The 27,257-nt window shown below is 38.7% G+C and overlaps 1 protein-coding gene across 1 annotated transcript in view; it reads right to left on the bottom strand.

Moving 5' to 3' along the window:
- The window catches only part of LOC124280698 (protein ELYS-like), a 37,227-nt gene extending 29,514 nt beyond the window's left edge, over positions 1–7,713 (bottom strand). Inside the window, exons 1-9 of the mRNA XM_046716685.1 lie at positions 7,610–7,713; positions 5,921–6,058; positions 4,781–5,034; positions 4,230–4,359; positions 3,884–4,027; positions 3,473–3,544; positions 1,609–1,717; positions 1,274–1,399; positions 457–541 (exon numbers count right to left, since the gene is read on the bottom strand). Of these exons, the coding sequence (XP_046572641.1) occupies positions 457–541; positions 1,274–1,399; positions 1,609–1,717; positions 3,473–3,544; positions 3,884–4,027; positions 4,230–4,359; positions 4,781–5,034; positions 5,921–6,035 (1,035 nt within the window). The 5' untranslated portion in view covers positions 6,036–6,058; positions 7,610–7,713. The remainder of the gene's footprint in view (positions 1–456; positions 542–1,273; positions 1,400–1,608; positions 1,718–3,472; positions 3,545–3,883; positions 4,028–4,229; positions 4,360–4,780; positions 5,035–5,920; positions 6,059–7,609) is intronic.
- Between the last annotated feature and the right edge of the window lie 19,544 nt (positions 7,714–27,257).

Below are 27,257 nucleotides of genomic sequence, written 5' to 3'. Positions count from 1 at the left end.
TTTGGGATCTGTCTCATATATCTGCCAAGTTTTGCTGAAAGATATTGAAAGGTTTTCAAGTTGTGATCCGAAAACGAAACCCCCCTCTCCCTTTTGAGACTAAGTCTGAATTGTTTCCATGGAAACCGAGAAAAATGTAAATGAAAACATCTGTAAATAGCAAAAGGCACCACTTTAGGTTCTGTTTGATATATATACCAACGGTTTTTGAGTTGTCATGGTAATGCTCCGGAAACAAAATGATGACGGACAGACAGACGGAAGAGGCGTCTACTATATCCCCCATGTTTCAGAACACCCATTTCTTTCATGCTACTACAGTCAACCTGTCATGGCACACAAACAGTAACCATTCAGATGTGTATCATCTGGTACAAAACAAAACAACAGACATTATTTTTATTCAAACGTGTTCTGGCTTTCATAAAATCTGTTGAGGTCGATACGTCAACTCACCTCAAAGAACACGCCATAGTTGGCATAAAACGTCTTCTTGCCATAACTCAGCTGATACAGGGAGATTGTGCTGATGCTCTCTTGTCTGAAAAATCAGTGAAGATAAACAGAACAATTACATTCAAACTAAAGTTCACTGTGACCAAATACAGAGAATATGTCAGTTATCCTCAGTCAGTGTACTCGAGCAAGGCGAAGGGGGATGCAGATAATTCTGTAAGGATCAGATCAACCCATAAATGATATTATGATGAACCTCCCACAATGATGCGCGTCACCATATCACCCGCTCCATGAAGCCATCTTGACCAGCCTATCATACACAGAACACTCTTTCACAGAATTCCCATGTTGCCGTCATTGCAATTCCAGAAGCAAATTACAAATCACAGCCATGGCCTAAATCCTGTCAAACAACAGCATAAAAGAAGTTGTAGAGTAATACCAACAAAACATGCAAAGTTTTTCGAACTTGTGTTGGAAAAGAATAGCAAACCACATCACCCAACAACTCTCAAACTAAAGAAATGAAACTTGTGTCCCTTGTTTAACTTTGGGACTGCTCAATTGGTTAGTTTGACTTGGCTCCACAATGAACAGTATTTTGTCAAATAGGTGTGAGTGAAATTCTAAATTGATGCAGGTCGCCGATGTTTATCACTTTGGTGAAACATGATCAGGGTAAAACAGTCCAAACTCACAATCCCGGGTCGGGGCATGGCCAGGGGACACAACTCTGCAGATCTGCTGCTGTGTCTTAGACGACAGGGACATCCATGGTTTAGTAAAACCTGCACAAGTGCACCAGTATACCCACCCAATATTGACGACAGAGTTGTCTCTGCCCACCCAGATGTAGCAGAAGTTCTTGGGGTCGTTCTCCGGTTCCTGGTACAGAATGTGAGAGACAGCTGTTGGTTCTGCTTCAAGACGACTTGAGTACCTGAACAGAGATCGTGAAATGATCTCAAATTTTACAAAAATCAAAAGCCTCTTCAAATTCTGCCTTAAATTGAAGCACTAGTACCTAAACATTTGCAAAACAGCTAATCAGCATTTAGCTCTCTAAATTGGTTTGACATGACGCCAAAGTCTTCAGACAAAAGTATCTGATGTCTATACCACAAAAACGAAAAGACTGTTCCGACTTACTCCATGACTGGGGCATACAGTTTCCACAGCTGGAAGCCTCCGAAGCTGAACCCAACAGCCAGGTTGCCATCTTGGGGGATGTACTTCAGGCATGTGATACTGATAGAATCTGAAGAAACAAAAGACAATTTGACCTTACCACTAACAGTGATGGTTTCAGCGGAAGAAAAAAAGCATCTCTTGAAACAATTATCTTCTGTTATACAGAGTATTATATATCTATTCAGTCATGACACATACTGTTGACCATTTAATCACCTGAGCTTCATTATGAGGCTAGTTTGACATACGTCTTATCATAATGCAATCAAATTAACTTTCTCTCTTAGGATTTAGACAAGCTGCAATATCACCATCTGATTTTACATGTGGCATAGGAACTTCCGTCTGTTTTTCCTTTGCCTAGATACACTAAGGACTTGATCTGATGAGGACTAGACTTTCAATGTAGATCTACGCTGAATCTACATTCAAAAGTTACTTTGACTGCTTTTCGATTTCAAGATCATGCTCAAAGTCAGTTAGTTAGCAAGGAGGAGCATTTTGGTTGGATATTGAGAAAGGAGGATCTGGCGATGTTACCCCCAAAACAAAGCCATGGTGCTGTAAGAGTCCTGGGTAGTGATCATAATCAAATAGAAATACATTGCACTGGACGATAGACGCTCAGAAACCAGGAAAGTCACGATACTCTTTCCTCATGTGTCGATACATTCCAATAGGCCTGAGTCACAATAACTAGCGGACCTGTTCTGTAGTCTTTCACAATAAAGTCATCTGTGTCAATACATTCCAATAGGCCTGAGTCACAATAACTAGCGGACCTGTTCTGTAGTCTTTCACAATAAAGTCATCTGTGTCGATACATTCCAATAGGCCTGAGTCACAATAACTAGCGTACCTGTTCTGTAGTCTTTCACAATAAAGTCATCTGTGTCAATACATTCCAATAGGCCTGAGTCACAATAACTAGCGGACCTGTTCTGTAGTCTTTCACAATAAAGTCATCTGTGTCGATACATTCCAATAGGCCTGAGTCACAATAACTAGCGGACCTGTTCTGTAGTCTTTCACAATAAAGTCATCTGTGTCAATACATTCCAATAGGCCTGAGTCACAATAACTAGCATGGACCTGTTCCAGTAGTCTTTCAATAAAGTCATCTGTGTCAATACATTCCAATAGGCCTGAGTCACAATAACTAAGCTGACCTGTTCTGTAGTCTTTCACAATAAAGTCATCTGTGTCGATACATTCCAATAGGCCTGAGTCACAATAACTAGCTTATACCTGTTCTGTAGTCTTTCACAATAAAGTCATCTGTGTCAATACATTCCAATAGGCCTGAGTCACAATAACTAGCTTACCTGTTCTCTGTAGTCTTTCACAATAAAGTCATCTGTGTCAATACATTCCAATAGGCCTGAGTCACAATAACTAGCGTGCCTGTTCTGTAGTCTTTCACAATGGAGTCATCTGTGTCAATACATTTCCAATAGGCCTGAGTCACAATAACTAGCGGACCTGTTCTGTAGTCTTTCACAATAAAGTCATCTGTGTCAATACATTCCAATAGGCCTGAGTCACAATAACTAGCTGCATCCTGTTCTGTAGTCTTTCACAATAAAGTCATCTGTGTCAATACATTCCAATAGGCCTGAGTCACAATAACTAAGCGGACCTGTTCTGTAGTCTTTCAAACTAGCGGACCTGTTCTGTAGTCTTTCACAATAAAGTCATCTGTGTCAATACATTCCAATAGGCCTGAGTCACAATAACTAGCGGACCTGTTCCGTAGTCTTTCACAATAAAGTCATCTGTGTCAATACATTCCAATAGGCCTGAGTCACAATAACTAGCGTACCTGTTCTGTAGTCTTTCACAATGGAGTCATCAGGACGACGGAAACAGAACTCTCCCTTGGAATGAGAATTTTCTGAAACAGAATTAAACCAGTCTTCATCCTGTACCAATGATATCAGTGTAGAAAACAGACACAAGTGAATGTGACATTATCAAACTGAAATTATAGAATGAAACTTCTCTTAACAAACTTCAAGAATGATACTTCTCTTAACAAACTTCAAGAATGATACTTCTCTTAACAAACTTCAAGGTTAATTTAGAACTTAAGTGAAATGTTTTAGATCTTGTTTTTGGTGGATTTAGTGGAAAACATTATGGTCAGAAGAAATAAAACAATACATCGCAGATATTCTTGTCTTGCAAAAAAGTTGCCACATGCGCATTTTGAGTTAAACAAGACTTGGCATACCATCAAGCACCAGACACAGATGCTGAGATCTAGACAGAGCCTCCTTCCGTGTGTCCTTCACATTGCGACACCGAGGCGTGATGAAGAAGAGGCTGCGAGGACTGACCTCATCCGACGTCTCCTCATCATCATCCAGGTTCATATCTGAAACACATTTGTTAGTTTAATGATGAGAGTGCGATGCTCTTCAACAGAACATTAACAGTTCAATTTTGGGCTTAGAACTCATTATTTATATTTTAATTTAAGTTTAAATTTGGCTATTTTGAAAAAATGCATCAGCTCTACAAATGTAAAAATGTTGACTTCGACATAACATAACAGTGGCTATAGAAGAAGTGTGTACCTATGAGGTAGACATATCCCCCTTGCGTCCCAACTGCCACAATGCCATAGAAGCATCTCATCTGTTCGCTGATGGCCCACTCCGGGACTCCAACTCCACCGTGGGACAGCACGGTCTCAACACTCGTCACCTGGGGAAATCATGAATCATGCATTGTCTATATTTCTGCACTATCTGACTCCATGCCGTAGGTTTTAATAGCCTTATGGTCTCAAATTAACATTTCATTTTCATTAGCCAGGTGGATGTGATACACTACTCAGTCTAACTGACCAATCAGAATGCAAGTTACAAACCAGCCTCAGACAGTCTCTTTGATGACAGTTAGAAAGAAATTCAACATAGAAAAACTGACCCAGAAACATCATTAGGGCGAACAGGGATTTTAACCCACGATCGTAAGTTTCTGGCATGCCCAAGGCGTTTAACTCTGAATGTAAGAACCATTTTTAGCTAAGTTTATGAGACAGAAATTTGTGTCAGAAGAAACATTTTATATTTTGTAGATATAGTATTGCAGTTAAATACCCCACGTGTCCAGCAACTCTCACCTGGTATGGTAGTTCCACAGCCTTGACCACTTGTGATGAGGCAATGTCCAGCAAACACACCATTCCCTGTCCGGAGGTGTGCAGACCCACCACTAGCTTGAGCCTCCCTTCATAGCTGAGTTCCTTGACACTAGTAATGAATGTACCTGTATCTTTCAACACAGCCCCAAACTGCCAAGAAGCCAGTCTATCTCTAGTGTTGGTTGAGATGACTTCAAGGGAGGGTCCATGGTACAGCCATGTTGCTTTTCCATCTGAAAGAGGTGAGGTGAGGTGAAATTGGGTTTAACATCGTACTTGAGAATATTTCGCTCTTATGACGACGTGCATGCGTGTGTATGTGTAGGTGCGGCTGCTTGTACTAGCCCAGACTCAAGCTGGTTTTATAGTGCTAGCCCACTGAGATACCATGCCGCAGTGAAGCATGAATACCCCACTCAGACACATTATACTGACTCTGAGCCGACCAGTCCTTGTTGTACCCCATTAATGCCGAACGCCAGGCAGGGACCAACAAGTACCATATTTTAATGTCTTTTGGTATGACGCGGTCGGGGATCGAACCCGCAACCTTCCGCTCTCTGGACGGACGCTCTAACCACTACACCACGGAGGCAGTCCCATCTGAAAGAAGCCATCATGAATCACTCCCTGGGTGATGGTTTCAGTCGTATATTATTTGTGTGCTGTAAATGATTTTTATCATGTTTATAGTAAATGGTCTTATCAGGGATTCACATGGCATCATCTCTTGCCAGTTCCTGGGTATTCTCAAAGAAAGTCTGAGGAGTCTGAGAAACAAACATGGTAGCTCAGATTTGATTTCCAAGAATTTGACACATGGCATGGCATACTATGTGTTGAAGTCTGATATAGATTGGGAATTCTAAGACTGAAGAAAATTAAAGCATATTTTTGTGAGACTAAGGTATGTCCTGTAAATAACAATCTGATTCCTACTGGCATAAGTGCTGTGTAAATGTGCCCATCACCACCATTGCATCTCAGAATTCTGCATAACAGCATCAGTTTAATCATCTTATCTATGCCATTTCTTACATCAAACATTCAGTTTCATGAAACACTGAAGTGAGACTGAGCGATATAACATTAACACGAGCAAAATTATTTATTGCATACTTTTGCTTGTACCGGCATGGATGCCGGCAACTTCTACTTTCTCTAAAGCATTTTGAGTTCCTGGTTGGAATGACTGCAGTGTTGAGACATTGCTTGGAGTCAACAGGTTTCTCATGGCAGTTGATCGAGGGCTGCACCCTGAAAACACAAGGAGGAAAACCATGTCAATAACATCATTTTAGTTTTGTATTTGAAAAAAAAGGGAAAACGTTGCCATTCATATACGTTATCATTGGGTTAAAACACATGATAATTTCGAGATGGAAAAGATTAAAAGGAAAACATCATGCATTATTATGATCAAGTAACAGAGCTACAGATAACTTTTTGGGTCATTGAGTTATGAACTCACTTGTACTCAACTGGGTATCCTAATTTTCCTTTGAGTAACCAAATAAATTGTACCCACCTCACCTAAACTCAACTGAGCATTTTGCCATTTTCCATAAATTGTAAAAATATGATAAAGTTTAAATGTTCGTTACGTGCTTGTTACCTATATTTGATCTGTAATATGAGAAATGATAAGAAGTTCATGTGCTGAAATAGAGCCTCTTAGTATACCTTTGTTACTTTTTCTATCCACCGGTACGCAAGCTAAGATTTGACACGTGTGTGTACGCATGCAAGATCAAATGTATTGAGTATTTACAAAAACTTAAGCATACTTGTACCCAATAGACTTAATACGAATTGAGGTTTCACATAAATATTTGCGTAATTTACGCAAATATGCAGCTTATCTGTACCCCTGAGTAACCTGTCCGTTTACTGCTTGTTTAAAATGCTGATCAGTTAGTAGTTTGGTTGACCCTCCACAATACCACTTATGGTTTGGCATGAAATGCATGTGGACCCGTTTTTTTGTAAATATCTCTTACAAAAAAACAGGTCCACATGCATTTCATGCCAAACTATAGTTGTGATTGGTTCTTATAAATCATTTCTGCCTTATCCTCAGGAAGCAAACATGACCCTAAACTGCAATAAAAAGTGTACAGGCATGGTAAATATCTCAAGCAGACCATCTAGGTTAATCACAGGTCTCCTAATTCCCAATTCCACTATTGTTTCCAGGTAACAGATGAGTTCAAACATTGTTGGGTCATGGTTTTTGCACATCACATCTTTACGGAGGACAGTGTACTTGTGCTACAGCGAGGTGGTATGCGTCACACAGACATTGTAAATACATAGATACTAAGGTTTTCCAACATTAGTTGTTGTCTCGATTATCGCATGAACAATTCAAAACATGTCAGATTACTTTATCCTAAACATAAGAAACTTACAGGAGTTCACAATGTCTGTATGACGTAACACCCCAAGTTACAGCCCGAGTGAGCGTCTGACTACCTTTGAGCCAACGGAAGAAAATCAACCTTTGAGAGAAGATACGATATAAAGGAATGTTAGTGTCATTCATCCACAGATCAATAGATTCCCTGATAGTGCATATAATAGCCTCAAATATTACGTAACAACCAAACACAACAACTAAATGGAACAGTCGTACTTCCACTCATGCTTTTACTTGCAAAACATTCCACAGAATTGTGATTTACCGACTTCATTCAATCTAAGAAACTCGCTTCGTTATCTCCAGACACACGGCACTTATCTTGTCATAGAGTTCACACAAACTATAAGTAAGATTGGGCATAGGTGGAGTATGCCCCGGTAATGTACCTTCAATAATTGGTGATCCTGTACAATAAATATGATCAGAATTATTGATGATCAACCATAACTAAACCGCAATGTTTTCAAAGTACCGCCATCTTTTCACACACGTGCAGTTTTCGACTTCTGCGCAGGCGTTTGCACAGGAAGTTGATAAATACCATTTCCTTTTAACACATTCGGCGACTCGTCCGTGATTAGCGGAATCAGCCGAGAGGATCTGAGATAACTTCGGTCGGCTTTTAAGAGGCAACTAATTATTTTCCTTTCATATCAGTAGATGTATATACAAATGATAAAATGATGGGATATATAGACAAACTAGGATTGAGTGATGGTTGAAATGACGTCATCAATTTAACAACAGTTCTTTCAGGTTTTAATGACATTAAAAAAAAAACTGATGGGGATTTTTGTTTACCTCAGTTTATTCTGAAAAAGGCTGCTTGCAACTTTGGAATGCACATAAAAAAAGCATTGCTTTTAATTTACATAAAAAATTATGCTTTTTAATAGTGTTGGTGAATTTACACATGGAAAAGGTTTTGTTAAAAATAAAAGTTGGATGTTTGAAAAGAACTTCTTTGAGTGGCATTTAAGAAGTTGGGAAGTACAATATAGAACAAACTTTATGGATAACAACTTCTTTTTATTGGTGAGTGCGACGTTTCGATACAGATTCTTGTACCGTTGTCAAGCATGATAAAAAAAAGTTGTTATCCATAAAGTTTGTTCTATATTGTTTGAAAAGAACATGTACGCGTTACCTCCTGATATATTACCATGGGTCTTGATAGTAAGGAAATATGTCCGACTCCTTTAAATTCGTCGTCGGCGTTGATGGCCGAGTTGTTGTCTGTCTACCGATTTGTGCCAATTAACTTTGATTGGTCAATAAACCTGTTATTATAGAATTCTAATCTTAATGAGGTTTAAGCGTACATGTACATGTTGAATACACACACTTCGTGTTTATTCAGTAGAACACCCGTTACCTACTTGCAACTTCGTGTATTTCCCAAATAGATCATAAACAATATACCACGTACATGAATATATTTTCAAAATAAAACGCATTTACTACACCCAGACATCATTCTGATTTGATTTAGTGTGGAATATTCCAGTTAATAAACAAATTCCTTAATGTAGTACCAGGGTTAGAACCTTATTATGAAGAAATGTGCAGCAAGGTAGAAATCAGTTGATTATGTGTTCCAGAAGATTGTTTTTTAGAGTCGATATTTTTTGTGTGGAAACAGTTTACGGTATGTAGTAAGATTAGGTCAAGTACAATAGTCAGAGCTCCAGATAAGATTTAGCTCATGTGGGTACTGTACCCACTGTATTTTTTTGGAGTGGGTATTATGAATGTTGAGTGGGTATTTCATTATCCGTTACCCACTGCTTTCTAATATGTGCTTATTTCAGTCATTTTACTCACCTAAGTATTATGTCATTGAGTAAGTTTACTAAGCAGGTATGTTCTGCCTTATGTCATTCCTAATCAAAACCAACTTAAATATAATAGAAATCACTCATCCTATACTGACAGTACAACACTTGCCCTATACTAACAGCACAACATGATAGCAATCAATGTCATTTTCATACCCAAGCGATTTTTATAAATATATTCCGTACGCACTTGTTTTAAACTTTTTGCGTATCTAACATTTTAAATGCGTAATGGGTACGCAACAATTATTTTTCAATGCGTAAATGGGAATTTTCTATGCGTATTTTACCCGGATACGCAGCTTATCTGGGCCTCTGCAATAGTATTTTATAAGTGTTTGTCTTAAGTGTTTCTCTTATAGAACTGACAAAAATGAAGACAATATAGTGAAATACGTAAAATACTATGAAGTAATATGTATTTTTGTCTGTTTAGAATCCTTTCTACATCTGATACAATTTAGGGTTAATTATGTACATATGCATTATTGATTACGCCACACAGATGACGAAAACAGACGATAAATCTGATCTGATTAAAACAGGGCTAATTAAGTTTATTTTGGTTTGTAATAAAGATGAGAAACCGGAAGAATGTATATAAGTTCTAGATTGTCCTGAACCTTGATATCTTTAGAATATTCTTTACCATAATGTTTGGTTTTGATTTTCTTAACTTTTGAACAACCATTTTGATCACACACTCGCCATGCTATTCATCAATTTATGTAACATATGCCATTAAAAGTTAAAATAACGTCATGGAAAACGATATCCATGTTATTTGACACGAAATAATTTCAGTAGGGTCTGTATAAATTGCCTTGTTGTGACGAATATGTTGCGCTTTTCGCTAAATCACATAACAATGCAAGGTAGATAACTCTGTCAAGACTAATCTTGTTATCGGTTTATTCTCGTTCCATGTGTAATCCTAGTTTTATAGTAACAGCCCAGAATAGCTTCAGAGGCAACACACAAGCATGCTAGCGACCTCATTTCTGTAGGGAACCTGTTCGTGTGTAGTCATTGTGATCAACTTGTCGCTTGTTGTGAAAGAATGGAATACAATTTTCTACACAAACTTGATGGAATATTTTGTTGACATTTGTCATTATGAGGATAGCCACAGCTGAGGATTATACTGAGACTCGGGTACACCATGGATAACCTGGAAGGTAAGGATGACACTATATTTTTATATCGATCGTTCGACAACCTGGTTCACCTGTCGGCAATCAGGTAATCCTTGATCCACTTTATCCAGGTGTTCTTTCAAGAAATGCAGTTTTGCAAAGTAGTTTCTATTTGAAACGAAGAAGAAATCGTATTTAACAGGTGGTTGCAGTTTAACACCTACAGGACATCCCAGATCAGATTATCTCCCAGTACACTCAACTGAATGTGTCGTGAGTTGTCACCGAAAATATATATTGGGTTGTAACAACCATCTTGCTAACTTGTCAGCAAGGTAAAGGGAAAGGAAATAATTTGCTCCTTTAAAAGCAAAATATATCAAAGAATTTATTATAAAATGATCTTATAAAGTTTTGAAGTAATATAATTTTGATAACCTCAAATGTTTACAGAATGTGTACATTGAGCCTATAGAAGGGCCTACTTACACCGCTGTTGTAGATATCTAAACAGCTGATAATGGCGGACACTTTATCCCATACAAACATTTACTTAAAAGGTTCAGAAAGCCCTGTCTGTAGACAATAGGCCTACATGGCACATTGGTAGTTGATCGTAAACAAGTGTCAGTGTTAATTTTAGAAGGGTATGTATCAAGAATGATGAATTTGGTTGTCAAGTTGTCATTTCACTGTAATGCATTTGTATTACGAGTTTTGTTTGTGAACCAAAATAGAAAGTGTTAGTACTGAAAAGGCAAGTGCGTCTTTAGTTCAGAAATGTAATCTAGAAAGTGTTAGTCTGTGAACCGGCTAATTGATATGTCCTGTGTGGCAATCCCTACTTGATGAGTGTTGGGAAAAAAATAGAATAAAAGTAATGAGGTAATTATGTTCTATATAATGTAGAATTTACTGTACAATGCTATGTAAAATATTTTATATATTGATTTGAATGTTCTAAAAGTTCAAAATTAGGGGATCAGTGAGTCACTGATTTGATCCTCCTTATAAAGGTTAATTATAATGATGTAAATGATTAGAAGGATATGTACATTCTAGCTGACATCAGGGATTGGGATAGAGAACTTTGACAATGGGCCATTTTCAGGATTATTAGCCCTGGATTTAGAATGGGCCACTGCCCTGGTATCAATAGTAAACTTCAAAATATTAATGGGCCATTTTTTATTCTAATGTGCAAAATGGCCCACGGCCCCTGCCTTTCCCAATCCTTGTGACATGTTGATAGCATGTTTCAAAAACAGGTAGTTTTATCTGTGAACAATGCAGTAGTACTGTAGCACTTTGATACAAACTCTTTAATTTTGTTTATAGTTTAAACATTTTCTATTATCAAAAATCTTAGGTATGACAGTTATTGGTGCCTTTTATTAAAATCCAAGCATATTATAAAATACTTTCAAATTACACTTTCAATTTTTCTGTTACCATTTAGAACAGTTTTCAAGTTGGTTGCACCCTTCTTTTGAAGTTTCTAATTGATTTGTCTTTAATTTGCTTGTGTATTTAGACACATTATCTCAGAAAAGATATAGGCAGCAAATTCACCCCACCCAGTATCTTGAACATACATCTCAAACACATCACAAGCCACCCTTTAAGATGAAACTTTGTTAAGTATAGAAAGAGATGGGTGGTATCTGCAGTATACTTGAATAAGCAATTTGTTAATGGGAACTGTCATTTTCTTGAGGGTACGTGGACATATCAGTCTGGCAAAATAACATATTAACTGCCATGTTTGTCGGTCAGTTCTCTTATCAGCACGCTAATAAACTTTCTCTAACTGTGCGGGACGTGTACTTAAGACCCCCACACAAACTCTCCATTATGTTGAGCTCGGGAGGTATTGTCATAATTCAAGAGGGGAATTCGGTTGTCCAGTTGGTCAGACAAAATAATTGCCCTGGGTGATCTATGCTTGGCATGGACACTGAGTAGTTTTATTTCTTCACCGAGTTCATCCACAGCAATAGCCAGATAATCTTATCCATTCGGCTGACCAACTTGTCCTGTTGATTTGGAATTAATTGATCTTCTGTTGGACACAGGGATCAGTAGCGGTAACCCGAGATCTCCATTGTACAGGAGAAATATGTTTGTGTTAACTATTCAGTTCTAACAATCCAGGAAGAGTGTTGAACGTTGGCAACATGTGTTTTTGACCAACAAAGCATTATTATCCATCTATTGGGATGTCATCTGTATAGAATTGGGTCTATTATTGATAGGGTTTTAGGATTCGCAGAATAGATCATATTTGATGTTTTTAATTCTTGGGATTATGTTAGAATTGATTATAATTATTTATTTAACGTCCTTAACCTTTTTAAATTGTTTGTTTATTTCTGATGAAAGTTTTCGTTAATCTTTTGTCAAACTGTTATTAAGTTGTGTAGCAACTGGTTTGACAACCCCCGCGAGTCACACTTGCGCCTCAGTAAACAAAATTCAGCTAACCACAACAGGAATAACATAGGGACATTGTTTGTGAATGAGCTTGTTCAAATATGTTTTTTATTTATTTTCCCATTCTTTTGTTACTTCCTGGTTTCTGCGTTTCCACGTTGTTGTATGTCTTCCTGGTCAGCTGTCTCCAACAAAACACGTACCACAGGTAGGGATAAAAAAGTCAGGAAGAAATTCCTTCACAGATTAGTGAGACATGCCTGAAGGGTCGAACATGGTCTTTACTTCTGTCTTTTGTCAGTTTAGTTCATCAGTTGAAGGAGTAAACATTCTATGATGAGGGTGTTTTTTCGAATATAGACAGACATACATTTACAGGTTTTTTATATAATAAAATTCCTCTTAATTTATAAGTACAGGGTCTGATTATGTGGTGAATAGTTATTCAACACAAAATTCACTTAAATTAAAGTATTAAGTCACATTTGATGATATCTCTAAAGAATTATTATTGAACTTCATTGAAAGTAAGTACTCGTTAGACCCTTTACTTTAAAAATTCCTCTTAATTTTTAAGTACAGGGTGTTATATCTTTATGAAACATAAAATTTGCTTTCTTTAAAATATTAAGTCAAATGTCCTATTAAACTAATTTGGATGAATATTTAATGAATGTTTATTGAAAATCATTTATAAAAAAAATTAATTTGCTGAAAGAAAATACTCTTTATATCTTGAAAGTTGTCTTAAGTTTTGGTTTTAGTTACTTACACAGGTGAGTGAGAGTGTAATCCTATATGTGTATCCTTTCTAAAACTACAATCACATGTCGGCAAGTATGTGAAGTTTTCAGGAAGCGTAGTAAACTCAAGGCGTTATAAAAACAAGGCTGGTGTAAGTAGGTCAGAGGTGAAGAAATAGAAGGGTTGAAACAGCCATTGGAGATGTATCACACTTATCACAGCCCATTCCTCAGGCAGATTAAATCACTTCGGGCCAGGCAGTCAGCAGGGACTATTTAGAAAGTCTGACTCTAGGTTTATTAACAATGATAAAAGTTGTGGACAGGGTAGAGAACAGTGGGGTGGGAAGAGGGTGTGGTATGGTACAGAGATCAAATGATACAATGGTATATCATTAGTTTTCAGGCAATTATGTGATACACTATACTCTTGCTAAATCACCTGCTTCACATTTAATGACACCCCCCGGCTCAGGATTATGTTTGTCAAATATCGGAAAATGCACTGTAATGTGTGTTTCAAGATTGCTGCTAAAAATATCCTCTGAACATATGTCTAGAGCGAGCTTTTCCTTTGGAACCTGCTCTGAAATATTTATAGTGGAAAGGTTTCCGCATAATTTGATGTGAACTTTGTCATCGGGATACGTATTGTATCGTATCATGACGTTGTATCATGATACCATGTTGTGGCCTAGCTTGCTGTATTGTGTCACCCTAGTAGGGTGGGAGGTGGGTGGGGTGGGAGAAGATTGGGGTAGGGTGGGGTGGCCTTGCTGTATTGTGTCACCCTAGTAGGGTGGGAGATGGGTGGGGTGGGAGAAGATAGGGTGGGGTGGCCTTGCTGTATTGTGTCACCCTAGTAGGGTGGCAGATGGGTGGGGTGGGATGGGAGAAGATTGGGGTAGGGGTGGGGTGGGGTGGGGTGGCTTGCTGTATTGTGTCACCCTAGTAGGGTGGCAGATGGGTGGGGTGGGGAGAAGATTGGGCCTTGTGGGTGGGAGAGAGATTGGGGTAGGGTGGGGTTTAGGGTTTGAACCGGGCTGATGCATTGTGGGATTAGGAGGGAATTTGGCCTTAGGTAACAGTATTAAAATAACCTGTTTCAAAACAAATTTCTAAAGTTTCCTAATGTACTTAAGAATATTTTTAATGAATACAAATCATGAATATGAAATATTATTTAAAATTCCCATGGGTAATCTGACTATACAATGATCTAAACACCCTTGGGTGATTCAGCAGTTCTAGTCTCTGTGATACTGATACGCATGATTAATAAATTGATTTATTTTAAGACTGACAAACAACTCTTTTTGTGCTCAGAAACATTAAACTTAAATAGAGAGTTATGGTCTTGTTGATATACTTTCTGCACACACATTATCTGGATATTTAGTTTGGTACTGAAATAATTCAGAAGATCCTATTTGTATGAGCTTATGCTTAATCTTGCCCAGGGATGCAGGCCATTGACCCCTTTAAAACATATGAACTTCCGCTTGTGAGACATCAATCCCTATTTTATAAACACCATGACACGTAATCAGTATCTTGGCCTGTAGGTACTCAAATCAACCTTAGCATGCTCAAACTGATTTTCACTTAGTGGAAATAAACTTTGATGAAAGAATGCAAAAGAAGTCAGGAGGCAGTTTATTTAATACTGAGGACGCTCAGTAACAGTTGAAAGTTTGCAGGTAAAAGTTTCGAGTACAAATACGCCATGAATTGTGACATAAATCGTCAATCAGTTGATCGACCATAAGGGCATACAATTGCCGATATGGTTCACTGTCAATATCTGTATCGAGCCTGGTGTTGTCACAAGTCATTGTGTAAGTATCGATCAGGAGTGTTGAGTAATTCAATTGAGGCAATTAACCGTCTCCCATGAGCGTGGGAATGGCCAAGGTGTGGGATTATGACATCAGCTGTGGAAGACAGACAGTCTTCAGGTATTTCTTGGTTGAAGCGTTGTACTTGAAAGGTTTTGGGATTGTGGGACGAGTAATGGAACTGGTCATGGTTGGGCTAATGGATTAAAACACATTTTAGAAAGTAGGTTAGGTCAGAATGCTGCTTTGGGCCTCTGGCTGCTGAGGAGATCTCCAATAGACCTTCAACTGACCTACAGCTAACCTCTGACAGACTTCCAACAGACCTCCGACAGACCTTCAACTGACCTACAGCTAACCTCTGACAGACTTCCAACAGACCTTCAACTGACCTACAGCTAACCTCTGACAGACTTCCAAAAGACCTCCGACAGACCTTCAACTGACCTACAGCTAACCTCTGACAGACCTTCAACTGACCTACAGGTAACCTCTGACAGACTTCCAACAGACCTCCGACAGACCTTCAACTGACCTACAGCTAACCTCTGACAGACCTTCAACTGACCTACAGGTAACCTCTGACAGACTTCCAAAGACCTCCGACAGACCTTCAACTGACCTACAGCTAACCTCTGACAGACCTTCAACTGACCTACAGGTAACCTCTGACAGACTTCCAACAGACCTCCGACAGACCTTCAACTGACCTACAGCTAACCTCTGACAGACTTCCAACAGACCTCCGACAGACCTTCAACTGACCCACAGCTAACCTCTGACAGACTTCCAACAGACCTTCAACTGACCTACACCTAACCTCCAACAGACCTACAGCCAACCTCCGACAGACCTCCAGTAGACCTTAGACAGACCTCTAGTAAACCTCAGACAAACTTCCAATAGACCTCTGATAGACCACCAACAGACCTCCAGTAGACCTCAGACAGACCTCCAGTAAACCTCAGACAAACCTCCAATAGACCTCCAATAGACAACCGACAGACCTCCAATAGACCTCAGACAGACCTCCAACAGACCACTGACCGGACAGGATGAGGTGGTCAGGAGGGGAACTTGTATCTTTGTTCATGCCATCAGTCACTGGGTTGTCGACATCATCAGGTACCACCACACAACAAGATACCATAATCACACTCACAATATTGAAACACACCATTGAACCATGCAAAGGTACAACACCCAAGGTTATATATACCTGAACACCAATGTTCACTGTACAGCCAGCAGAAAATGGGTACCTGGTGGGATAAAGTCATGTGACTATAAACGTCTGCCTAACAGGAAGCTTGGGTTATCTGGGGTAATAGTGCGTTGACTTTGTGATGCGCAGTTGAACAGCTTTGCGTTGGATAAAGGTGCCATATAAATCCATTATTTCTATCATCATTAATGCCATATTGAGGATTGTTCCTCCCAGACCTACCTGTCATGAACACTGACAAAGTCACACCTGACATGACGCCAGAATTCCACCATTAATCAGGAAGAGAGGAAACGATTTGCCCCAACTTTACCTGGTTTCTTTTGGGTCCACCATGCTTTCTTTACCCTTGTTATTTATTTTCTAGGACATTGATAGTCATTCAAAAAGCCATATAGACTTTGTTCCAGTTTGGTAATGATGTAGAATGTGCCATGAAATTTGATAGAATACTGAAAACTGTCTCTTGCACGAAATGACCGTTAACCATAGCAGTTATAACAGGCAAGAACATCACTAATATTGTATAAGACATGCCATTGTACTATCTCTCTCTCTCCCCCCCCCTCCCCGAACCTTTTAAGTAAAGATTTTTATTGCAGCTGCAGTCAAAAACCTATATCATTGACTCGAGTAATGCAAGTTTTCTACGTTTCAGCTTTTCTTTTGACCCACTGACTATAAATTGTGCAATTGACCTGAGAGATTGTAGATTTTTACCCCTACATTACTATACATTCATGTACATCACAGTGTGGTAACTATCTCACTCTGTGAATAAACACCATACATTAGCACATTAAGCACCCATGTGCTCGCATCAGAATGAACATTATAACCAAGTAACATTACGACGGCACTTGGAACTATTCAGGGGTCACTGGAACCCAACTGGATTTTTTTTATGCACGGCAGTCTCCGAGAGCTGTTGGTGAATCACTGTGGGTGATGTGAGCCGTGATAGCGCCTAATTTGTTGTGGTTAGGGAACCCTAATTTTGTGTTGGACCCCAGTGTGGCCTGGACTTTGTTGGAGCAATACTTCCTTTCATTAAGTCGCAGTCCGGATGTAGTAGCTGTACAGATGGTACACAAGTCGGGCATGACATTTAAACAGAGGTTTTTTGACACTTGCACTATGAGATGACCTGTGACTTGTTGTGTAGTTGTTACGGGATGTGTATCTGATATTTGTTGTGGTTAGGGAACATGTATGTGATGTTTGTAGTGGTTAGTGATATGTATGTGATGTTTGTAGTGGTTAGGGATCATGTATGTGATGTGTGTAGTGGTTAGGGGTGATATGTATGTGATGTTTGTAGTTTGTGTAGTGGTTAGTGGTTAGGAACATGTATGTGATGTTTGTAGTGGTTAGGGGAACATATATGGTTAGTGTATGTGATGTAGTGGTTAGGGTATGATGTGTATCAGTTATTTGTGTGTAGTGGTTAGGGAATATGTATGAGTTATTTGTAGTGGTTAGGGGATATGTATCAGTTATTTGTAGTGGTTAGGGGATGTGTATCAGTTATTGGTAGTGGTTAGGGGATGTGTATCAGTTATTGGTAGTGGTTAGGGGATGTGTATCAGTTATTTGTAGTGGTTAGGGGATATGTATCAGTTATTGGTAGTGGTTAGGGGATATGTATCAGTTATTGGTAGTGGTTAGGGGATATGTATCAGTTATTGGTAGTGGTTAGGGGATGTGTATCAGTTATTGGTAGTGGTTAGGGGATATGTATCAGTTATTGGTAGTGGTTAGGGGATGTGTATCAGTTATTGGTAGTGGTTAGGGGATGTGTATCAGTTAGGTGTAATGGTTAGGGGATATGTATCAGTTATTGGTAGTGGTTAGGTACTTACCTGGTACGTTACTAAGTAGACTTTAGATACAGTGGACACTGTCTAAATTAGACTCTGTCTATTCCAGTATGTAGACAGCTGTAGTGATCTGATGTTCATGGGTTCAAATCCCAGATTCAACCTGTTGATGACCATGTTTTTCCTTACCAGTTGTCATTGGTTTCTCTATTGTGGCCAAGGCCAAAGACTACATCACTTGATGCTGTCCTCCGTCATTCAGCTAACACACATTCGTCACTGGCCATATAACTATTATTTGTCTGCATTGTTTAGCAGGTTCATACTTTTTGCACACACCATGCAGATTAATAGGATGAGACAACTGTTTTGACTACAGCCTCCAGCCTGTTTCTAGACATTGTTAGCTGCAGAGGGCATGACCAAGAGAGGTCACATGGTTCTTTAGGCACATTTGAATAATATTTATTGTTAAATTTATTTAGATAACTGAAAAATTAAAAGAAGGATATATATTCTCCATTCCTACCTGGTCGCTTTGAAAAAGAAACTGCATCAGTGAATTGTTTTGTCGTAACTGAATGTTCAGTATGGCAATAAATATATCTCACTTTAATCCTGGCTGTGTAGCTCTTTGCATCGCCAACGTAACTTATAATAATAATATAAATAATAATGATAATAATACTAAGTTTTGTGCCTAGAATCCAACATGATGGTGCTCTCTGGCGTTACATTATTAACCTGACGGAACTGTACTTTCAAAGCCACTACCAAACGCTTCACGTGACCATATAGGTCCATACATCCGCTTCTCAGGTACCCATTTTGAACAGCTGGGTGGACTGAGTGCAATGTGGACGAAGTGCCTTGCCCAGGGACACAACACAGTATGAGACCCAGGTCACAAATTTTTGGTGTCTCCACCGGGATTCGAACCCGGGCCTTTGGCTTGAGAGGCCAGCATGCTAACCACTCCACCACTGTGCTTACACGGTTGAACAAATGTTGGCTCTGTAAAACTTATGGGATACACCTGAAACATTAAGAACTGAAATTTGCTCCCATGTTAAGTAATCTGTGGATTGATTACCTGGCTTGAGCCTGTAGGATCATGTCTGCCATCTTGAGTGATGTAACTGTCCAGGTTGTTATCAAGTCATTTTTTGGCGTCACACAATAGCCTTGTTGAGTCCAGCAGATGAGAGGCTCGGGTTACATTATTGTGATGACAGACATAACCAGTGGCATTATACAGTGTAACAATGGAATTTTATCACCTCTGAGGATCTTGAGCTTATGAATATCTAGGACTATTACCATAATAATTGAGGATTGAACCTTGTTACGTAACTCTACTGACTGAGGTCCAGATAAGCTGTAGTAAATACTAGTACACAAAATGTATCACTTCCTAATTTAGGAAGGATCATCTTTCTCAGTCTCTGAAATGTATTATTTTCCCTTCAACTTAGTCTGTCTCACAGTCCCTGAACCACGTTATTCTCCCTACTGCCTAACACTCCCTACAGTGCTAGAGCCCTAAATGAAGCAAGTCCAGATTTCCTCTGAATATTCCAACTCGCCTGTTCATGTATCTATCCAAATTATGTATATTCGGAGACTAAGCGTTAGTTTTCGATCCAGCCCTTTGCTGTACTAGTAAGGTCTCAATGAAGCAAGTCTAGATTTGTCACAGGTGCAAAAAACCTGTCATCTCCTAGGGCTCTCTTTCCATTTATATAGAGTTGTTTGTTTTAATTAAAACTATTTAGTCTTGGATTGTCCTTGCATTGCCTTGTGCAGAGCGTGATCTCTTCTTGTGAAAAAAAGAAAGTTAAAAGGTAAAGTTTCTTTATGAGATGGAGAAGGACATCGGGACTGTCTACATGATCCTGTCACAGTGGGGTAAATCACTTCAACCGCTGCTGCAACCTTTGACCTCTGTCAAAGTATATCAAACTGAAGGTGTTAGACGAGGGGGAAATAACATGGTATCTTAGCAGATTGAATATGTTGTACTTATGTGTATATACATTATTAGCTCAACACTAGTCTTGTGTTTACTAAGCAAATAGGGTTGACCTTTACATATATTCTATAAATTAAGAAGTTGACGAGGAACAACTGCGATCAAACTTAGCTGCAGGCTGGAAACATGTCCTCTGTCGTGGGTGTCTTTGTATGGGTTTTTTATTAAGTTTTAGTTAAACATGTGGTGCCTCTGTCGTGTGGTTACTTCATTCTAACAAGATGTGCCGCTGCTGTTGATGTTGTTGTTGTTGTTGTTGTTAGTGATGTTGCAGATACTGCTGATGTTGCTGTTGTAGCTGTCATTGATGGTGTAGTTGGTGTGGCTGTTGTAACTAATGTTTATTTAGGCGTGTATTTTAGTTTTCTATTAATTGGTTTACAGATCTGCATAAGTGTGAAAATCAGGAAACATCAAACTTAATCAAATTAAATACTGAAGTGACATAAGCTACTTTCATAACAACCACTCTTATAACTTACTGATATAACAAGTGTTATGTCCCAGCTGCAGGCTGTATACTTGAAATATGTGTAGCGAGCTACAGTAATAAAAACTGAACTTTGTTATCCCTCTGAGTTTGTTATGAACCATAGTTTTTTCTGTTAAATCTTGTATTGCATAGTTTTTCCTCTCTTTATTTCCTGCAACTGTAAGCTGATAGGTTTTGTCATAGATTGGTGTGATGTTGAATTATGTGCTTATAATGGTCTAGGACTGTCGTAGTTCAATCTATGCTACATTTAACTTCATGATTGGAAACTGAAGCCAACATGTCAATGAAATCAATCTTCTGGAACAGCAATATTATTAAAACAGGTTTTATATACATGCGCATTGATGTGTGGATCTATCTGCCCTGAACATAGATACGATAGGAGGGAGCACATCTCCTTGCTGTACTCCAACCACTGTACACCAACCACAGGGCACAGGGCAAGTGTTGTTGTCACGGTCACTCCAGAGCATATGTTTACCCACAGATAAGATAATGTTGATGTAATTGACTAGTAAACCTGTTCACAGCTCTAGATCCCACCTGTTTACTTGAAGAGATGGCAGGTTGAGAAAGGTCACAGCTGTGTTTTGTGATTAATCAGATGCCCGAGTTGATGCTTGATGTTAGTCTATTGGGTTAAACAGTATCAAACTGTTTTCCTGTATGCTTTGAAATAGATGCCCAAAATTATACCACTAGCTAGAATTTCATGATTTCCGATTCTTGTCCAACCAACTTAAGTTACACGATACCATGACTATGTTAACCTTTTTGTGGGATGTGTACAGCAGCAATTGAAATGGGTGCTTGATGTCTACCTTTCTTACTATCATCGCAAGTAAACAAACTGGCTGTTACCTACTGAGTAGTTTTGTTGTTAAATGAGTAAGATCATTTACTTGTGTTATAGTTTTGCTGTTTTGGGGGATTAAAAAGTGAAATGAAGTTTTCCATTTTGGCATGAATGTCCTGCGAGAACTTGACTAAATGTAATACTGTACAGAGGCATTAACCATGATATTTCTAATTCCTAGAATCTTCTATTTAAAAAAATCTGTATAATGTAAACTGTAAGAATTTGAATTCACCACGTCACTTGCAAGGTTTCCATGTTTTTTCTCAAAGATGTTTGCCATTTGTGTTCATGAAATATTTTTTTGAAACTAAACAAGTTGCAGCTGATTCAAAGGCTTATATCCAACTCACAGATAACCAGCCATGAAATATTATATGAGGATATTGTTTCACTTCTTGTGGAAGAGTGTGAAAAATTGGTATGTTTTCCCTGTTGCCTCGGGGTAATGAGGGGTTGGGTGTTCAACAGAGACCAGTAATAATGTCTGTGTAAGTCAGGGTTGTGCTCCATCAATTTGATACATTCTGTCATATTTCTCTTGTAGATTCTTGTACTTATCAGACAACAGAGCAGGTAAAGCTTCCTCACTGATGTATCGCCATGGATACAATGGTCTTGGGGTGCATCTCTGCAGATCCAGGAACTTCTCATCCTCGAATCAATAGAATAATGGGCAGCCACTTGTTTAATTGTCCATTTGAGACCAATAGCTGTCTGGTGCACTTTTCTTCAATCACATTTAGTTGTCTGGGGAATAGTTTTGGCATGTCCATCCATGTTTATCTATAATAACATTAGTCTTCTGGGAAATGTTATCTATGTAGTTGTGAGGCTTTGAATATCAGTGTTTAGACGATTGTGTATCTTCATGACTGAATTATTTTGTACTGATGGTACAATACGGTGATAACAATTGTTACAAATTGCATCTATGTTTGTCACGGAAAATATGCGTAATTTGTGTCTTTGTGATAAGGAAACGTCCTTGCAATCTCATGGTCACTGCTTACATTTGCTTGTCATGGTTTCAAGCTTACTATCAAGATTAATCTTTGTCCTGTTTATGGATGCTCTCTGTAGCCTCTGATTATGTGATCCATGTTGTTGGCTGCTCAAGGTGGCGTCTGCCTCTGACCAGTGGCCAGCTTGATGTTCATATAGATAAGTTGACGTCTGCTTAATGAATGTCCAGCAAACTGGCCAGCGGGGTGAAGGTTGTGACTTTGAAGTCACCTCCATCGGCCTAGAGGGCACTCTGTCATGTAGTGATGTAATTACTGCCATTGTGACCAGTGTTATCTCAGCTGTGGACGGAAGGTCTTCCTGATCACGGAGCTCTTTATGAAATATGTTTGGACTGTTTGTCAAAATTTTGTTTCATTTTGTATTCTCACTTTTTCGGACTTGTATCAAAGGCATACTGATTAATAAGTATTAAAGTGACATTTTTGCCTCTTGGTATTACTTTTCAGTAGGTTTTGCTATTATGAACCGTAAAACTTGAGCAAGAGAAAACCGAGACCATACCCACCATGAGTATCAACAAAGTGTTTGTGAGTGAATGAGTGAGGTTTTACGCCGCTTTGAGCAATATTCCAGCAATATCATATGGGGGACACCAGAAATGGACTTCACACATTGTACCCATGTGGGGAATCGAACCCGGGTCTCCGGCATGATGCACAAACACTTTTACCACTAGGTTCCCTGACTGCCCCGACAAAGTGGTTCTGTGTGTTGTGTATAGTGACAGTGATGCAACTATTTCTGCTACTATGTGATGTATGGAAAACTTTCAATATTGATCAGCCTGTACAAAAACATTTGGAGTCTACCAGCAGGATTTGCATCATTTTATTTAACGTTATCATATTGATTTGTGCTATCTGAGCTTATGAGACTGAAGACATTTTTATTGGACTACAGGAATTGTGGCTGAAGTCTACTGTTCATTCATTTCCACAAGTCCTTTTGACATTTTTGAATGTACCTTGGGTATTGGTGACTTTGGTCAGGACTTCAAACAGGACTTGTGGCATTTTGTCACGCATGTGAGCAGTATAAGCTGGTCGACAAATAGTCTCCTTTCGTAAAAACTGCTGACTTTGACCTGAGGATAAATTTAATTTGCTATGTTTACCCAGATAATGGTAAATAAATACCCCAGCAGGAAGTTGTGTCATTCTGTTGCCTGTCCCCAGTTTTACAGAGTGATGGGCACTAGGGATGAAGACTATTTGAAATTGAATTATTCATTGATGAGATGAAGTAGAGTGTGGAGTGTGGTTTGAGTGGGTTTGGGTTTCTGGGATGTAGGAAGTAGAGGATGCAAGTGTGTGATGTGTGGCGATACTGGCTCAAGACGTTACCACACTGAAACTGCTGTAGTGGGTATAACATTGCCTTGAAAACCGAGGTATACTGTAAAACACACATCTCATCGGTTGTTTGATGTGAGTCTCAAAGGAGCACAATATATATCATGAAAGAAAAACAAACTTTCTGAAAGTCAAACTTCTTTGAATACTGGGGAATTACTGTATGGAAATTCTCACAAAATGTTGTGGTCTTCCATGAAAAGTTTGAATTTAGACAATGCCTTAAAATGTCTGTAAAATGGATAACAGTCCTTTAAAAAAGTGTTCAGTTTCCCCCTCCTACTCTACTTAATGTTATATCAGTCAAACATTTCAAAGAAAACAATTTGTAAATGATCAGCATGTTGTCTAGTACATGGATATTGAAAGGTAGATGAAATAAACTGTTTCATCTGAAGGCCTTGATCTGAAGGGGAGCCCAAAGGTTCTAAAATTTTGTTCTGAACTGCTGTATGCACCTAGTCTGTCGTACAGACCCTGAAGCAAATATATCCAAGAAAGCCCACGCAAGTCAAGAAAATGTGGCAAGTCTAGATTTCCTCAGCTTCAAAATGAAGAAAGTCTCAGGGCTCCTTTTCATTATATTTTATATATATAACTTTTTTTTCAGTAAAATATGTTTATTTCAGAGCCTAATTGTTAGTCTAGTATGCACCCTGTGTATGCAAGAGGTATAAAGTTACCTACTGAAAACGATGCAATAGTGACATGTTGTAAAATTTGGTGTTAGTCAAAGGAAGGTTTTTGTCACCAACTTTTCCACATTAACCAAAACACAAAATCTTTATGTTCAGGCATGTTCAGGAACTACATGCCGTGTTGTCCACCATCAAGAGAAGAATGCTATGTTACCCATTTCAAGTCAACAAATGTTCACAAATAAACAAGCTGTTAGCAACATGATCAAGATTAACTGTTCAAACAAATGACTATATAGTGTTGTCGATCAGTCATTGCTCGAGTACATCTTCCGTGCACGGTGACTGAGCGTTGTGAATGATCACGTGATGCGCCAGTTAATTACATCTCAATTATTGCTTCCTCCTCAAGTGCCTCCCAATTATGGCGAAGTGACCCTTCATTCAGACTCTGATGAGGTTGCATAACGCTGGACACTCTGACGGGCACGCTGCCGCCACGGTGTTGACCCAGTGGCTGTGTCAGTATCACTGATAAGATTGATGGTCATTAGCTATGCTTCATTTACCTGACGGGAAGTAGGTTGCCGTGGTAACCAGGTGTGGTATTGTTGCAAAAAGAGGCTTTGGTACGAGTATTCATAACTTATTCAAAGGGTTCAATTCAGTTCAGTTTGTCTGATTGTGTTGTTTTATCTGTAGTTTCTTTTTTAAATAAGTCAGTTCTGTTCTTCAGTTCACAGATTATTTCACTGGAACTTGAAATAAATATTATTTATTTTCTCACTTGCTCAGTACTGAATGTTAAACAGATGATTTGGGTCTGAAAGAATGGTTAAAACAATGGGTTCAATAGAGTATTTTTTAATACTTACATTATTCTATTTGGAAAAATGTGCATCGTTTTTGTCTTTGTGATAAGCACATTTTCTTGCAATTTTGTGGTCACTTAATACATTTGGTTGTAATGGTTTCAAGCTTACTCCCGACATGATACTAGTGTATAGTTATTGTGATATATTAACATGATCTACTAGGGCTATCTACCTTGTGAAGTGCTCTGCTTGAATTATATGTAGATAAGCATTGGGAGAAGAACACTAACTTTGTTAGGTTTTGTGAATGAATATTTACCATGAAATCAAATGCATTCGGAATATATATTTTGTGACATATTTTGTTCTCGGTTTGCTGGATATTTATGTGCACAGAATTCGAATCACAAGGCTGGTATGTTTGAATTATACACCTTTTTATTACCTTGAAAATATACCTTACATTACACTGGAGCAATAAAATTTCAAAACGTGGACAGTTATAGCGTGGGTGTAATATGAGCCCCAGGTTAAGAAGTCATGTGACTGTCATGTGTCATGGTGCATGTCAAAGGTGACAGGTGAAACTATGACAGGGTATTGATGATATTTAGCCCATGGATATCTGGGCAGTTACGCCTGATATCACCCTGCCACTGCCCAGACTGATAAATGAGACAGCGTAATTCAAGGTCAAATGGGTTCAATGCAGAACCCAAATGGACGATGTCAAGGTTCAAGATATGAGTGGATTTTTAAAGAATATCAGTCAGAAATGTTGTTTTTTGTGTAATTTTATTGATATGTTTGTGTTATATACACCTATCTGTAAGAAAAATGCTTTACATAACAGGTACTTTAAACGAAATGATGCGTAAGATCGTGTAAGTGTGATGTTTCTGAAGGATTACTGTAAAGGGACTAGTCTGTCTCACAGTCCCAGAACCACGTTATTTTCCCTACTGCCAAGCCAGTGTTATCCCAAAACTGGCAGTCTCCAGATGACGTAATTATGGAGGTGTTATAATCCGCTGCCAGAAATGGGGTATACGGAAATTGCACTGCCAGAACTGGGACAACTGCCATCACTAATTAGGACTAATTGGTCTGTGTGAAAATGAAATTGGGTTAATTAATCCTTAATTAATCCATTGCTACCTACCTGATCAATTGCTATTTGGGCAGGTCAATCCTTTGCTCCTCTAATGATTATGAACACAGTGTGTTTGTCTTTGGGAACTTGTTTTAAAGTTTGGACCGGATATGGTGTATATGGTTATGACAACACTTTGTTTTATATTATGGGCACATTTCTCTGGTACACTATGAGTCAGGAAATGTTTTGTTTTTGTATGTTAATCACATTTCTTTGGTACATTGAGAGAAGGAAATATGGTGATGGCAGAATACGGTGATGACTTTCTCCATATTTTTGGTACCCATTCTGACCTGAAGAGACTATGTGATTCCCCCACAGCAGCTACAGATGGAACTTTGAAGATTTGTCCCAAACCGAGTAAACCTCAACAGTCAATACCAAATATTGAAATTATATCTATCTTCGGTCGGTTCATAAGTTGGATCAAACCTTCCTCCTCCTTGTCTATATTACAATCTTATGACTTGCCAACCAGGTTTCTTTTATTTGTTTGTGTCTCTCCTGGTAAGGTATCATTGACCTATTCAGTTAACCATTTAATTAGCCTACTCAAGTCCAATTAGTAATTTATTACCTATCAATTAAGCGGTGTGAACAGCATACTGCCAAGCCTATCTGCAGTGC

The sequence above is a fragment of the Haliotis rubra genome, unplaced genomic scaffold (genome assembly GCF_003918875.1).
Source record: "Haliotis rubra isolate DU_JTF1 unplaced genomic scaffold, ASM391887v1 Scf271, whole genome shotgun sequence".
Classification (NCBI taxonomy): domain Eukaryota; kingdom Metazoa; phylum Mollusca; class Gastropoda; order Lepetellida; family Haliotidae; genus Haliotis; species Haliotis rubra.
The sequence above is the reverse complement of the archived record's forward strand: the minus strand, read 5'-3'. Positions and strand labels throughout refer to the sequence as shown.